Source organism: Peromyscus californicus, unplaced genomic scaffold, assembly GCF_007827085.1.
Source record: "Peromyscus californicus insignis strain IS unplaced genomic scaffold, ASM782708v3 Scaffold_16__1_contigs__length_79575227, whole genome shotgun sequence".
NCBI classification, from domain to species: Eukaryota; Metazoa; Chordata; class Mammalia; order Rodentia; family Cricetidae; genus Peromyscus; species Peromyscus californicus.
In genome coordinates, this window is record NW_026294458.1 from 54,956,936 (window position 1) to 54,974,078 (window position 17,143).

Here is a 17,143-nt window from a genome sequence, read left to right on the forward strand (position 1 = left end):
CCTCATTAATTACCAGGTCTTGGAACTTTAAGCAGTTAAGTAAATAGAGCATTGACTCTGTCTAGCAAGTTAATGCTGCTCTGGCAGGATCCATTCCTGTATATTACTTTATATGAGGGACATTTTCCTATCTGGGGAGTCTTGTAAAAGGGGAAGGTGTTAATAAGAGTAGACAGAGAGACTGAAGAGATGGATGAGAGGTTAAGAGTATTTGCTGCTCTTGCAGAGGACCTAGGTTCAGTTCTCATTGCCCACGTGGAAGCTTTAAATAATTTGTAACCTCAGTTCCAGGTGATTCAACACCCTTATTGGCCTCCAAGGACACCAGGCATACATGTGATGCTCATACATACATGCAGGCAAACATGGACAAAAATAAAATTGAACTAAATCTTTTTTATAAGATTTTTATAATTCTAATTCCCTAGTTTTTTTTAAATCTACTTTAAACTAACGCATAAGTTGGGGTAAAGTGCTACTCACCGATAAGGGAAATAAAGAATTGTTCATGTGAAAGTAACCTCGAGTTTAGCTTCATAATCATTTCATAATACCTTAGAAAGAAGATTTTATGTAGAATATTTTATGTGACGTATCAAACCTGCTAGCATTTCTCTCGCTCAGTTAGGTACAGTGACAGTTATATGCAGGAAGTTACTATTCTTAGCAAGGTCACTTAGTTCTCTTTTTGACTTGAGTTGTAGACAACCTCTGTCCAGAATATCCAGTAGTATGTTTCCTTTTGAACTTCGGATTCCCGGGACGCTGTTTGATACTATGATAATAGGAAGCATAACCTCCGATACCCTGATGAGCCTGGATAGCTTATTGTTTAGTGAAAGGGACAGTCTCTGGTGTTTGAGAAAGTGTTTGCAGTTGGTGTACTGCAATAGGCAGCAGCAGAGCAGAGTGGGTACACAGACCCTCAGGGCCTTTGCCTGCAGGGATGCTTTGGATTCGCTTCTCCTCCTCTGTTCTCATCCCCAGCTTCAAGCCGCTCTGCGTTACATCCCACGGTTTACACCAAGGATTAAAGTTGATGGTTGAACTCTTTCTTGTCTTCTTCACTTTCAATTTGTGCGTGCGATACAAAACAGCAGCAGCAACAACAACAAACACCATATAATATATATATATATACATATATATATATGTATTATATATATATATTAACAAATACCGCAAAAATTCCATTGAGGCAGTCACCAAAGGGGAATATCCATGCAGTAATGACTGCCTATCTGTGGGACGACGAATATGGTACTTGGGATTCTAGAACTCGATGGAAATTTTGCTGTTGTCTATACTTTGGCCACAGATGTGTTGAGATTATTAGCAAGACAATATTACACAGTAAGCTGTGAAATATAGTAACAAAAACTTTTGCATTGCTGTTGTTTTTGTTTGTTTGTTTGTTTGTTTTTGAGACAGAGTTTGTCTGCGTAGCCCTTTGTAGAACTCTTTTTGTAGTCTAGGCTGTTGCTGGTCTCAAACACAGAGACCCACCTGCCTCTGCCTCCAGGGTGCTGGGATTAAAGGCATGCACCACCATGCCTGGCTACATCGTGTTTTGTTTTCTTCTTTTATAGTGGATTCCTAAAGAAAATAGCAAGTAGTCAAATGATAGTTCAAACTTTCTTCTTTTAGAGTCAAGTACAGTTTATCCTGATGTCATAGCTTCAGCCTTCAGTGTCAAAGGAAAACTAGTTTAAAAAGATCTACTTTTTGTTAAAAGGGGGAAAGAGAGGTGGTTCCTTTTATAAATAAATATGTACACAAATGCACATATAAATATACAAATGAATGAGAGATCCTACATTAAACTAGTACTCTTCAGTTCTTTCATTTAGTATCATAGTAAGAATCTTTAAGGTTTGTTCTGACTGTGGTGGTGTTTTGAGAGAAGGTCTCACGTAGACCAGGCTGGCCTGGGCCTTGTTGTGTAGCTGAAGAGGACCTTGAATTCTCATACATCTGCATCCTGAACACTGCAATCACAGGCATATGCCTCTGTGCCATGTTATATTTGGTGTTCAGGATCAAACCCTGGACACTGTGCATGCCAAGCAAGCATTCTCACTACTAACTAATCTCTAAGTCCTTCAAGGTATAGTTTCGATATTCAAGAATTTCTCATGTAGATACATAAAAATGATAATTAGTAGAACACTGTTAATGTCAGTAAAAAATCTGTAAATGACCTGTATGTTCCTCTGTGGAGAATAGCTAACTAATGATGCATTTATTGAACAAAACATTATACAAAAAAAGAATCTATTCACTTGGAGAAGTGTACGATTACATGATTGGGAAAAGGAGACATGATACAACTCATGTTAATAAAAATGCAAGGCTGTTTGTTTTTATATGATGATTTTTATTAGATTACCACCTACAGATAGATACATACTATCCATAGCTCCATATAACTGTTTCATATAGAACCTGACTGTAGATAGTGCTCTTGTGAGTCATGTGACTCATCCCAGTTTTGTTATATAAGAGTAATTGGGGAAGTGGGCTATAGAAAACTGTTTAAACTAGTCACTCTTCATAATTCATACTCATGACTGAAATGGCGATGAGGAGATAAAAGATGTATTGGCATGTCTCAATTCTAATATGACTGACATTTTTACTATGTAATTTTTTTATCATGAATACTTTTTATTTGAAATCCCAAGGCTGAAATTATACTAAGTATTTTTTAAAATATTTTATGAATCCTTTTAGGTTTTTTTTTTTTTTTTTTTTTGGTTTTTTGGTTTTTCGAGACAGGGTTTCTCTGTGTAGTTTTGGTGCCTGTCCTGGATCTCACTCCGTAGACCAGGCTGGCCTTGAACTCACAGAGATCAACCTGGCTCTGCCTCCCAAGTGCTGGCATTAAAGGCATATGCCACCACGGCCCGGCTAGTTTTTTGTTTTGTTTTGTTTTTTTAATGTTGCCTTTCAAATTTGGAAAACATTGCTCTACCTACAGACATGACTGAGTGTATAGTAATGTTGATTCCTCTTTCTCTGATTTTGGCTGCTCTTAAAATGTGCATTATATTTTTGGTTGTGAGCGTAGCCTTTAACGGGGGGGGGGGGGGGGTTGGGGGGAAGGTGAGGGGGACGGGAGGGGGGAGAACTGAATTGTATTGCAAAATAAATTAAAATAAATTAAAAAAAAATGTGCATTATACACATGACTATTTTTCCTTTCTGTCTGGATTCTCTGAAAGCCCCTTCTGTTCCCTTTCCTAAAATTGAACTCAAACATCTTTACAAAAACTCTCTCATTGCTACACTCAACACCTACAAGTATGTTTTCACATCTACTAGTAAACTAAGGCCCTGGGAGTCATCTCTGATCGCTTCCCCTCCCCAATACTGTATTCTGTGATTGATCATTAAATAATACTAATTTTCTTCCTTAGTTGCTCAGATGAATTCTCTGCTCTCCTTTAAACACTCCATTGTAACATTCCATCCCCTATCTTTGCATATATAGACTATTATAATAACCTCTTAGTCTCCTGGAATAAAATCCCTTTTATTGTAATCTATCTATCACACTACAATCTAGCCCTTCCTTGAAAAGCTGTTCATATTATGTTAACTTACCAAACACTATTAAGATGTATTTCTCTTTATTCAAGGAATGTTTCTAAGAATCACTTTTATGAACTGCAGTACTGCTTAAGAAGAATGCACTTTCTAGGTTTTCAACAATATGCATAGTTTCATTTTAGAATACATTCATGATGTAAAGACTTTAAATTAATATGGTTTATACAAAATATTGCTTGAAATGTAACTACTAGATATAGTTGTTCATATAAAATAAGAAATTAACCTACATTTCTACCAGTAATTATCTGGTTTAAAATGTCTGGGTACAGAGTGAAGAGAGGCCTTGATTGAACTTTAGTTATGTGTGATCAAATGAAATAAGAAAAGAACAGTAAAATTCAGATTAAGAATCTAAGGGCATTAGTCTTTGGTCTGATAGTAAGCAGCTTTGATATCAGAAAATAAGTTAAAAATCTATGTAGAGCTTTTTACCTACACATTAAGAAGGGATTTAGGCCAGATTAGCGATGGCAATTAAAACTTAAGTGCCAGCTTTAATCAATTTGAAGAGGTTGCCTAAAGATGTAAGAGAATATTCATCCAGGACCTTGGAAAGTATGCTGAAATCAAAGAGGAAGTTGTGCTGCTTGGAGTAGGGAAAAATTATAATGCATATGCACAGTAGAGGCTAGCCCCGTAGTAGATAGTCTCCAAGTCCTGATTCTATCATTCAGTTTTTCTATGCTTGGGTGATGATAAATATTAAAGTTATCAGTCTTAATTGTTGTTAGCTTCAATTGCTCTAGTCCATGTAAAGTACAATATTTCAAAAACTGAATATGACTCCAATGGTAAACCTACATTTGACGAATTTCGACCTGTCAGATCTCACGCCTTCAAAATGTTCTCTTTAGATCTTCCACCCCCTCCGGTACCACCACCTGCTATAAAATCGCCCACTGTCCAGTCCAAGGCACAGCTGGAGGTACGGCCTGTAATGGTGCCCAAACTCGCCTCTATAGAAGCAAGAACAGACAGATCGTCGGACAGAAAAGGAGGCAGTTACAAGGGGAGAGAAGCATTGGATGGACGACAAGTCCCTGACCTGCGAACAAACCCAGGTGACCCCAGAGAAGCACAGGAACAGCAAAATGATGGGAAAGGACGGGGGAACAAGGCGGCAAAGAGAGACCTTCCTCCAGCCAAGACGCACCTGGTCCAAGGTACTGGTTTTCCAAACAGCAGACAAACACAGAATCCCTTAGTAGACTTTCTGTGACTATATGAAAAGAAGTATGATTAAGACCTTTCTAACATTGGTGTGGGAATGCGCTCAGCTTATGTAATACAATCGGTTCCAGTCTATGGCATCACACAAAGTTCTTTGAAGAGATGCCACATGAATTGAATTTGAGTTTTTCGTTAGATTTTAAGGGAAAGCATGCTTTCAGCAGAGTAAACAAGGAGACTGTAGATATCAGGTAAAGGAAGTATATGGATAAAAAGTGAAGAAAGCTTGAAAATAAATGTTTGATGATCAGCGGTTTCCAGTTTTTGGAGAATAGGACCAGGGATCAACAGCTAAAGACAAATCTAGGAAAGTGACCAGATTGGAAAAGCCAAGGATACCATGAGAAAGAATTTTAGATGTATTATATCCGCAGCAGGGAGCCATTTTGCTGGGGATGAGGAAGAGAAGGTAATAGAACACATGTGACATGAAATGTAAAAAAATGACTATTTGATGGGAGGAAGGGAACTCCCCAGAGGCTGGTCAGAGGCATGAGGGAGGAGGGTGGGGGGAGGAAGGTGAATTTGTGAAATTGAAAATATCACAGTGAATCCTGTTTCTTTGTATGCTAACTTTAATTTTTTAAAAAAGACTTTCAAGTAAGAAATGATGTAATGTGATTTGTGGCTTCGAAGAATAACTACCAGCCCAGGATAGTGAAAGGGGAGACTGAAATATCAGGTGTGGTATTGCAGTAATAATCTAGGTATGAAAGGTAAAGTGAGTTAAAATAACATGAAGGAAATGTAAAAATAGCCAATATGGGCAGGTCACAGGTAGACATAGTAGCACTATACAACCAATAAAATGTTAAAATATTATAGCAAGCCATTCTCTGTCCCTCCAGCCAGCTCCCAAATAACCACAGGGAGACTTATTATTAATTATGAAAGCTCAGCCTATAGCTTAGGCTTGTTCCTAACTAACTCTTATAACTTAAATTAACCCAGTTCTATTATTTTACATGCTGCCACGCGGCTCATGGCTTGTTACCTCATCTCCTGCGTGTCCTGCTTCCTCTGCATCTGGCTGGTGACTCCCCACGTCTCTGCCTTTCTTCTTCCCAGCATTCCCTCTACCTCAAAAATCCTGCCTAGCTATTGGCCATTTAGCTTTTTAATTAAACCAATCACAGTGGCATGTTTTCACACAGTATAAAGGAATATTCCACAGCAACATATAAGTTGAAACAATGCTGTAAAAAGGGGAGTTATTTGGAAGGTAACTGTGAGGCCCTGTGTGTCAGATGTGCTAGCCAAATTAAAATGAGAAATGCGTAGATGTCATAAGGAAGGTGCGTTTGTTTTATTTTTACTTAGATGCTGACTATAACATAGACACGAATACAGTCATTAAGAGTTGAAAAAACTGAATTAAAAGATCAGGAGAAAGGGATGGAGTAGGAGTGGATTCTAGAGCAAGTGGTGCTGAGCTAATGACTTTCTGAATTCTAAAGACCCAGTGTCAGCAGTGAGGCATGGTAAATGTTTATGAATCTATTCTCTAGGAGGAAAAACAAAACGACACCTATGTTGTAGCCGGTTGGTCCCCTCTGTTGTATGAACGCTTCCCAAAGCTAAAAATCTAGCTGCTAGCATGAAGCCAGTGAATACAAAACTAGACAGAGATGATGAGTGCAGCTAAATCCCAGTGAAATGTCCCAAGATATCAGGATTATTCTATGAATGGAAGAGAATCCACATTCTGTAAAGCACACTGAAATTGTCCACTCTGAAGATAAAGCAGTCATGATAGCTAAGACATAAAAAATAGTGTTCTATTCCCGGCATTTTAACCAGTTGTGGATCTCTGTAATAGTCTCCATCACTAGTAAAAATACGCATCTTTGATGAGAGAGGAGAGCTATACTACCTGTGACTATAAGGATGAGCATGTAGAATATGGTTAGACATTATGTTACCTTCAAAGAATGCCGGTAGAAGGTTCTGTTCTAGGCTCTGTACCATCCCCAGCTACAGGCAGGTTTACAGTCCCAGGTAGGCATTCCCTCCTATCAGACAGGCTTTAAGTCCAAGTAAACCAATGTTGGTCATACCAAAGATAAAAGTCCCACTCGTGTACCATTGGGGATATCTTGCTGGGCCAGTCATTGTGGTTTGTAAGCATTACCACTGGGTAGGACTACCCCAGTTCATGTATCTTCAAGGCAAGCCCCATACTTAAAGCTGAAAAAACATCACAGAAGAGGGGCCAGAATGAGTGTAAGATCCAAATGACCAGGATGCCTACTGCTATGTAGTACACCCTAGACATCAAAGAGAAAAATGTACTCATGAACTTTCAACATTATGCATGAAAAAGACCAACATAATGTCACCACCAGTTGACATGCCAAAATGGACAGGGTAGTTTCCATAAGGTCCTATCCCTAAATAAAGAGCTACACGTAGCGCAAGCGGGGAGGGGTGGGTCGGTGGCACACACCTTTAATCCCAGCACTTGGGAGGCAGAGGCAGCCTAGTCTATAGAGCTAGTTCCAGGACAGCTAGGGCTGTGTTTCAGAGAAACCCTGTGTCAAAAAAAAAAAAAAAAAAAAAAAAAACGAGAGAGAGAGAGAGAGAGAGAGAGAGAGAGAGAGAGAGAGAGAGAGAGAGAGAGAGAGACTACAGAGAGAGAATCAATTTCCTCCAAGGAGGAGTTTTCACATAAATTGTCCAATCCCAAATGGTTGGTCCTGAACACATGAACAGATAAGCAACACTAAACAGACTCAGTGGGTTCTATATATGAGTGTATATAACGATAATAATTTTTTAAAACGAGGCCATGAATTAGGGAAGAGGGCATGGGAAGAGTTTGAAGGAGGGAGTGATGTAGATATGTCATACTCATGTATGAAATTCTAAAAATAATTTTAAAAATAGTGTTCTAGGATAAGAAGTAGATGGATGGTAGACTGCTTAACAACAGAGCCTTGAGTTCAATGTTAGCATCATTCTCACACACACACACACACACACACACACACTCCTAGAAAGAATGGAGATAAGATACACAAGAGGACTGTGAAATGACACAGCAATTAAAGCGTGAGGACCAGAATTCCAATGCCCAGAACCAGTGATAAATGCGGGATGGGCATGTCAGTCCACCTAGAATTCTAGCTTTGGAATACAGAGGCAGGAAATGTTAAGAGCAAGCTGGCTAGCAAGTCTAGCCATCAGCGAGCTCTGGGTTTCACCAAGAGACCCTCCCTCAATAAATAAGATGGAAGAGTGAAGGGAGATGATTCCAGACATCAATCTCGGGCATCCGTGTGAATGCATGCCCACAAACGTACACACATACATGTACCCACACACGTAAACCATGTGTATCACACATGAGAAAGTGGCAAGAGGAAAAAATGCTAGACATGGCTGCATGTATGTGCAGCATATGACCAGTACCCCCCAAAAGAAAGAAGTATGAAACACTACAAGGTAAAAGTTTGATATAGTCTTATGAGAAAAAGAAAATTTTGGAATGTGTCTTCCATGATTACTGTTTTTTTTTTGTTTGTTTGTTTGTTTTTTTTTTGGTTTTTCGAGACAGGGTTTCTCTGTGTAGCTTTGCGCCTTTTCCTGGAACTCACTTGGTAGCCCAGGCTGGCCTCGAACTCACAGAGATCCGCCTGGCTCTGCCTCCCGAGTGCTGATGATTACTGTTTTTGACTACAGTAGTCAGAATAGTAGCCAGAACTTTTGATTGCAAGAATAGAACTTTGACTGTCAGAATAGAAGCCAGACTGGAGAACTGAAGAGGGCGTGGAAATCTGGAAAGGAACATGTATTAGTCACCTCCATATTTCTGTGGCCAAAATATCTGATAAAATCTCTTATGAGAGGCAAGATTTACTTTGGTTCACACTTGCAGAGAGCACATGGCAGAGTATAGTGGTAGAAATGTGATACAGAGCAGGGAGCAGAGCAGAAATCAGGAGCACATAGAGTACTTGAAGAGACCCACCACCACCTCAGTTGAAGTAATTCTACCAATCTAGCCCCCTCCTATGGGTTCCCCAGCCTCCCAGAGTAGCACTGCCCAGTAGGGAAGCTTTCAAATAGGAGCTTGGGAGACATTTCACATTCAAACAGGAGGTGGTGAGCAGGAATTCTAATCAGAAGGTTAAGATGAGAAGGCTTGCATGAAATTTGTCCAGAGGGCCAAAACGGTAGAAATTTGAAATATATATATATATATATATATATTATATATATATTATATATATTATATATAATATATATAACATATATATATTATATATATTATATATATAATATATATAACATATATATATTATATATATTATATATATAATATATATAACATATATATATATAGGTTTTATCTTTTTTTTAAACTCTTTCTCTTGCATGGCCTTTTTGTTATAAATATATATATATATATATATATATGTTATAAATATATATATATATAGGTTTTTATCTTTTTTTTAAACTCTTTCTCTTGCATGGCCTTTTTGTTATAAATATATATATATATTTATAACAAAAAGGCCATGCAAGAGAAAGAGTTTTAAAAAAAAAGATAAAAACCTGGGCAGCAGTGGTGCACACCTTTAATTCCAACACTCAGAAGGCAGAGGCAGGTGGATCTCTGTGAGTTCAAGGCCAGCCTGGTTTACAGAGGGAGTTCCAGTACATCCAGGGCTACACAAAGAAACTCTGTCATGAAAAACAAATAAACAAACAAAAAGAGTAAAGGAAAAGATAAAAGAAAAGAATGATGGAGGGGGCAGGAGGGAGTGATGGAGGAATTAACATGAGAAATGTACTAGGACTTTTACTGTGTTTTATTAGAGTGTATTTTCAGCAAGATTTGTACTCAGTCAGTTGCTCTGTGTGTTCACTAACTTGCTTGCAGCAGGAAGAGTAGTTGCCCTTTGTTCTGGGACCAAAGTGGGGCATGTGCTGCAAACTTGGACTTGGGCGTCAAGTGCAGCTCCAGAACTGTGCCTTTAACACAAACACTGCCGCCATGTGACCGTGGAGTCCTTGGTAATATCAACCTGTTAGCTTATCTCTGGCCATTAAAGCCAAGCTGATCTAGCACTGAACTTTTGACTCCTGGCCCTGTGTTCCAAGCAGTGATTCATACACTGAAGACCATGATGTCAGTTATGGACTCCATGTCTGGCCAGAAAGAAGGACCACTTTAGTGGTGATGAGCAAATTCCACAGTAAGAGGGATGCTTGAGGAGAAAGCTGCAGGGCAACAAAGAGCTGGATGTGACAGAATCAAAGCCAAGAGGAAAAGGAGTTTAAATCCATCCTCAGAAATGTACTAAGTAGTTGTTACATTATAAAATTATTTCTGTCTATAGAGCTAAATTGGAAACCGTTGATATAGAAATAAGGAAACTTATCCAGCCAGCACTTAGCTGATTCAGTCATTATGCTTTGATTTTCCAGATTTTTATTTGAACCATAACCCTGCATGTGTATATCATTAAATTATCATTGCTAAGCATTGCTGTAATTTTCACCTTCTTGATTCAATTTACATTATTTATTTAATAAGAGAGGCACCCTGATTTACATATGTAATGAATGGATATTTTTAATTAAGGAAAGTGCTTTTCTAAACTTGAAGGTCTGATCCTTTGTGCTGACATTTACCTCTCTTTGATTTATTTCTACACATATCAAACACCCATTGTGCTATATTTATAGTAATAAGTCTTCAGATGTCTGTAAGCCTCAACTTTGACCTCAAGAAGCTTGTAGTCGCACACACACGTGCTCACACATACAGGAGAAAATATCAGGACACTGACATTCGGGAGGCACTCTTTTTCACACTTAGATGTAAAACACATCCTGAGAAGATAGATAAGGAAGGAGGAGAGCTGAAAGCTAAAAGAATAATATTGTTGCACTTGAGTAAGAACAGCGAGAAGTCGGAGCTATGAGGACTGAAATGTAGTTAGCCCCGTCAACTTTCTCAGTTTTATAGTGGCAATGTAGATTTTACCATTAGATCTCATCAACAGAGTGACTAGGAGCTCCCACTGCCAATTTTGAGCCAATTTGCCTTTTAAGAAGGTTGTCTGTTCAGCAAGGAAAGAAGGAACACACTGATTCCTGAGGAGAATAGGGTTAAGGCCGAGTTCTTAGCCAGAAAGATTTGAACATACTGTCATTTGACGAAATGAAAGTCACCAGCAAGAAACAGGTGTAAGAAGATATGTGAAAAGAGACTACAGATGAGGAGAAAACTCCCAAGAGTCAGAACTGTGAATTGAGGCAGTGATGGCAGAATGAAAAGAACAAGGGGCCATTGAGGATTGTGACTGGCTTCCTAAGTACACGGTCTCATGTCTCCCAAGAAGAGACTGTGGTCATGCAATGATGGAGGAACAGTGGGGATCTAGGAGGGGACTTTGATCCTCTCCTTATCTTCTGCTGGAGAGAATATCAGTGGACCCAGGAGAAATCAAGCTCCACTCAGGCAGTGTGGATAGGGAAGGAATGAAAGAAGCATTGGGGGCTGACAGGGCAGGGGAAAGTAAGCAGAAGAGGGTTTGTTTTGTTTTAATGGACTTAATGTCCAGAGTATAGACAGGATATGGAGGGAAAGTGATCAATTAAATGATTCAGCATCAGTAAACTTAAAGTTGTAAGGAGATCGAAATTCAGGAAATAATTCACTATTGTGCTATCTTAGTTATTTTTCTATTGCTGCGAAAAGACATATGGTCAAGACAACTAATAGTAGATACCGTTTACTGGGGGCTTACATTTCAGAGGGTGAGTTCAGGACCATCACGGTAGGGAGCATGGCAGCAGACAGGCAGGCATAGTGCTGGAGCTGAGAGATTATATCACATACAAAAGTACAAGGCAAAGAAAGAACTAATGGGGAGTGGCTGGGCTTTTGAAACCTCAAAGCCCATCCTCAGTGTCATACCTCCTCTAACAAGGCCACACCTCCTCATCCATCCCAAACAGTTCCACCAACAGAGACCGAGCATTCAAATATTTGAGACTGTAGGGGCCATTCTCATTCAAACTATCACAAGTGCCTTATTATTTGAAGTCACTTTCTGAGATTGAGAGTTCAATGGTGCAAATACATTGAGGTTGGTTTCTCAATAGGGAGAGTCTGTCCCCAAGCTTAACAAGTACTGGGAAATGACTTCTTCCTTCTAACTCGTTATAAGAAGACCTTCTTTACATAGTGTTTTGTCTTTGTTCATATTACAGCTCCTTTAAGCACAGAGTCTACTATCACTTTGGGGGAGAGGGGGGTGGCAGTAGAAACTAAATTAGCTGAGATCTCATGATGAAAAATGTAATTGGAAGTCAATTGATTCCACATTTGACTTGTCTCCTTTAATGGCCTTGGTCCCAAGTGAGTTTGCGATGGACACTGGTTTATGAGTGGAGTCAATCCAAGTCCCTAACGAATGCATGGAAAACAAGACTTGTTATTTTCATTTTTAAAAAGCAGCCCTGCATTATTCAGTCTCCCTGTAGTGTTCATGCTTAAGCCTTAGAATCACTCATGTTTGTCCATCCAGGATTGCAGATAAACAGGAATGGCAAGTTATAAGGTGAAAGTGTTCCATCTTTTCCACATGCTTTCATTTTTTTTTTTTTACACAGAGGATATTCCACCGTACTGTAGACCTACTTTCCCTACGTCAAACAACCCCCGAGATCCTAGTTCCTCAAGCTCAATGTCATCACGAGGATCAGGAAGTCGACAAAGAGAGCAAGCGAATGTAGGTCGAAGAAACATGGCAGAAATGCAAGTTCTTGGGGGATATGAAAGAGGAGATGATAATAATGAAGAATTAGAGGTACGCCAAATCTTCCCCACGTTTTAAAACATTAAACTGTAGTTGTGATGTCAGCCCTTGAAATTATGAACATCTGTCAGCATACAGACATATAACTATTTTGTTACAAAATTCCTGTATCCTAGACACCTTAAGTTCTGGGAACTGAAGAATTTTCCTAGAATGCGTTTCATAATTTTAAATGTTGACGGTGATATCCTTGCAGACCTAAAATTCATATTCTTTCACATATTTCCAAATAACAAAATATATGACAGAATACAAGTTGAGAAATATCTTGGTTTGATATAATTTGTAGTATCATATGAAACCTCACTGAGGTGGGAGTTATTATATGAGTGTTTATTTTAGTATCTTATTATCTGTCACTATGCTTAATTTGACTGACCTTCCAGCTCTCTTACACCTTCACTGTTCTGGAAAGGAGCCTGGCCAGAAGAGGAACCCTGTCTAAGTCAAATAAATGTCTCTTCCCTTCTTTGTATCTAGAAATAATATACAAGATATAGTTGGAAGCCGTTTTAAAAGTCCCTTCCCCTTGAAATTTAGTATGTTTTCTCTAGCTAATAAAAAGTAACTGAAAGACTAATTTGTTTCTTTATAAATAAGTTTAATCTCAAGTAGATGTTAAATGAGTTTGAGAGTTTTCCTTCAAAATATAAGAAGCAATGTTACAAAATCATGTGTAACTGAATACCATATGCATCTTGTGTTGAAATCTTATGGTTTGGAATAAGAAAAACTTCTCCTTCAAATGCTGCCAGACTATTAGTAAATTTGTAAAGTTAATTTTTTTTCTTTGCCTTTTAAATGGAAGAACTTTTAGAGAGGGGGCTGAAAGATCTTCGCCATTAAATCTAGTATTTAAAAATCATATGCAGAATTAAAGTGGAGAGATGGTGCTGAGCAGAAGTGGGGAGGTAGAGCACTTCTCCTTGCTCAGAACCCTGTGCCCTGCCCTGTGACATCTAAGTATGGTACAGAACAGTTGGGTACTTGTTTGAGGGTAGGATTTGCAATAAAGACTAAAGTTGAAAAATGAATTAGCTGTGATGAACATTTCCCAACAAATGAATGAAGAAAACACAGGCAATGGATGTCAATAAGCATAAGACAATTACCTTTGGATTCATTTTTGAATTGAACAAAAATTCCTCTCTTATAGGAAACTGAAAGCTGAAGACAACCAGAGAGGCTTATGATATTAATGTGAAATCATCACTCCAGATGCCTCACGTCGGATGACACACAATGCCAGATGAAGTGTTCCGTGCAATCAGAATGTACAAATTGTCATTTTTATTCCTCCTATTGGGATACCGTTTTTTAAAAAATGTCTTGGGTTTTTATTGTTGCTGATTGATTGTCTAAGCCTTGATGAACCTCCCTCTCCCCCCTCACTGTTGCGACCGTTACACTTGACTTCCAGCAAGAGAAGTGTCTTGACTGCTTGCTTCAGCCATCAGCCAGCAAGAAAGATCAGAGCAGTTCTTTTGCATTTTGCCCCTGAGATATGGCATTGCACTGCTTATGTATCAAGCTAATTTATAGCAAAATATTGATCAAACATATCAAGGTGATGATCCTCATGCCAAGGGCTCTCAAAATATAATATATGACCAACTGCTAATGCCAATTAAAGCATACTTCATTTTACATGATTTTAAGGTCAGTCTTTCATATCACCCTTTGCTGGGAGAAACTAAAAACTTATCAAATACAGAACTACAGATAATTTGAATGGGGTAGACGCATTGTAAATATATACTCTTTGCAACTCCTGGTGGTACTTTACTTTGTCTTCATTTCAATCAGTGAAATCTATTCTTCTTGGAAATGTACTTTTGGATAAGTAGGGCTAAGCCAGTTGGACCTCTGGTTATCTAGTCATTGTCAGAAGTAAGCCTAGCAAAAATCTTGTTCTATTTTTCAATCAAAAAGCAACTACAAATGCACATTGCAAGCAAGTGGATGTTTTTAATGACCAATTGAGTAAGGACATCCCTATCTTAACTGGCCTAAATTTCTTCTGGTAGTGTCAGTTCAACTTTCAGAAGTGCCACTTAAGGAAGTTTGTTTGATTTTTTGTTGTTGTTGTTGTTTTTGTAATGCACTGTTTTTAATCTTTTTTTTTTTTTTTTTGGTTTTAAAAGCACAATCACTAAACTTTATTTGTAAACCATTGTAACTATTAACCTTTTTTGTCTCATTGAAGAAACTGTTGAGAAGTGTTTTTAACCTGTTTTGTTAATGCTCTGTGTTTGTATTTGCAATATTTGAATGATAACAGCTGGTGAGGTCATGTGCAGACTTTATTGTGGGCTGTGAACCAAATGGTTCCAATTTTTCCTGGACTTTAAGAAAGAAAAAAAAAAAAAGAAGTGTTAAGTTTGTTGTGGCCAATGTTGAATCTTATAAGATTTCCTTAGAAGCTCATCAGAGGCATTCCTACTTAGAATTGCCAAGTGATGCTCTCTGACTGTAGAGTTTTATGATTTTTTTGACATTATATGGATTTCATTGACTTTATAATTGGTGCTATTTGAAGAAAACAAAATGAACCTTTAGTCATACGTAGGTATCAGGCCTGACCCCACAAAACCAAACAAAACTAAACCACAAAAAAAAGGCTGGTATTCACCAAAAACTAAGTGTGTTCATTTAGGTAATTTGAAAAAGTCCCATAGAAAGGGTGTGCAGTACTAAGGGAACAATCCATGTGATTAATGTTTTCATTATGTTCATGTAAGAAACCTCTTATTTTTAGCCATAATTTTGCATACTGAAAATTCAATAATCAGAAAAGTAATTTTGTCACATTATTTATTAAAAATGTTCTCAAATACATCATTCTTTCTTGCGTTGATTTTTTCCATTGTGTGATTATCAGATTTATTCCATTAAATCACAAAGTTGTTTTGTCTTAACATTTCACCACTATATTATCAAAAGAATAAAAGTTCTCAATTTGTTTTATGAGCATGCAGGTTCTGCTTGTAAGCAAATCTCATTTCAAATATGTGGGCTAAATGGAAGATGAATCTTAAGTTGAAGTTAGCTGTGTTACTCAGAGACTAACTCTGGGAGACATGTGGTTTTTGTTTAGATATGTATGTCTGAATTTCAGTTAGCCTATTCCTAAAATAATCAGGACTCAACTACAATTAACCTCATTTGTAAAGTTTTAACCACCTATGTTCTGTCAGTAAGAGAAAGTTTATAAATTCCATTGCTTGTCAGTAAACACCTGCTTTCTAGTTTCAGATCCATGTTAAAAATTTGGGTACCAGTTATATACCAGGTTCTACATTATGATGAATTAAATCGCCATATTACAGAATTTCACTTGAATGGATGAGATGGGTACCATGTCTTGGAAATGTCAAGATCGGCAGAATATACTGGGGTTTGAAAACACATACACACACACACACACACTACATCTAAATTTTTCTTTTACCAAAATTTTTGTGTTTACCAGAATTTGAAAAGCTGAAGAAAAAGAATTGGAACAATGCGGGGGGTTGGGGGGGATGATTTGGAATTTAATTCTATAAAAATGAAGTAATTATCAACATCTACTTAATATATGAACAGACCCACAGGTCAAGGAGCCAGTTTCTAAGCTATTTTGAAAAAAACAAAGCACTGGAGAGACATACGCAATGAATGATTTTTCTCTTCTCCTGGGTGGGTAAACGCCAGAGAAACCACTGTCTCTCTTCTGTGTTACATGCTGCAGTTCACACACAAAACCTGTGCGTCGGGCCTGCATCTGAATCCTAGCTTTGTCATGGCTGTGTTTGCTTGGACATGTTACTTACCCTCAAAGCCTCAGGTACTTCACCTGTAAACCCAATGACACCTACCTCATGGAGCTACTGTCATGACCTAGTGAGTTAATGTACCGGCTATGGACTCTGTCAACTCCACAAACAGTAGACAATGTTGTTATGCTTATGGACTGAGTTTCACTACACATGCAGTCCCCATTCTTCGTACCTGATTTGTTTCCCCAAAGTTTGCATGAAAGTAAAAAGAATAAGTGTGGTATCGGGATGAGGGTGCTTCTGTTTTCTGGTAAGTAAAATTCACTGTGAAATCCCCTCTTGGGGAGTAAATGCGTGGTGTTCTGGTTTGCTTCTTTGCTTTTGGATGCAAGGGCAGTAAATGAGTTGGTGGAATTGTATTTCTGGAATTTTCGTATCACAGTTGGTAATACAGACATGTCACTTGAGATCTCAATAAAAGGATTTGGTGTCTCTTGGGGGCTACTGTTGTGCGTTGTAACAAAAAAAGTGCAGCCTTGGTGTGTATGTGACTTTTCCTGGGCAGATGTGAGCAAACATCCTTTCATCCATCTACCACAGACAGCCCCACCACAGATTAATGAAATGACAACATACACATCCAGCTTAGTGAATCACTGAATTCGGGAGGGGTTACTTCCAGAAATTTGGGTGACTCAA

General features: G+C 38.2%; 1 protein-coding gene across 10 annotated transcripts in view; it reads left to right on the plus strand.

Moving 5' to 3' along the window:
* The window catches only part of Robo1 (roundabout guidance receptor 1), a 1,006,112-nt gene extending 989,176 nt beyond the window's left edge, over positions 1-16,936 (plus strand). For all 10 annotated transcript variants that reach the window (XM_052740989.1, XM_052740992.1, XM_052740990.1 and 7 more), the window contains 3 exons: positions 4,470-4,778; positions 12,478-12,674; positions 13,840-16,936. In XM_052740989.1, coding sequence (XP_052596949.1) covers positions 4,470-4,778; positions 12,478-12,674; positions 13,840-13,854 — 521 coding nt within the window. In that variant the 3' untranslated portion in view covers positions 13,855-16,936. The remainder of the gene's footprint in view (positions 1-4,469; positions 4,779-12,477; positions 12,675-13,839) is intronic.
* The last annotated feature ends 207 nt before the right edge of the window (positions 16,937-17,143 follow it).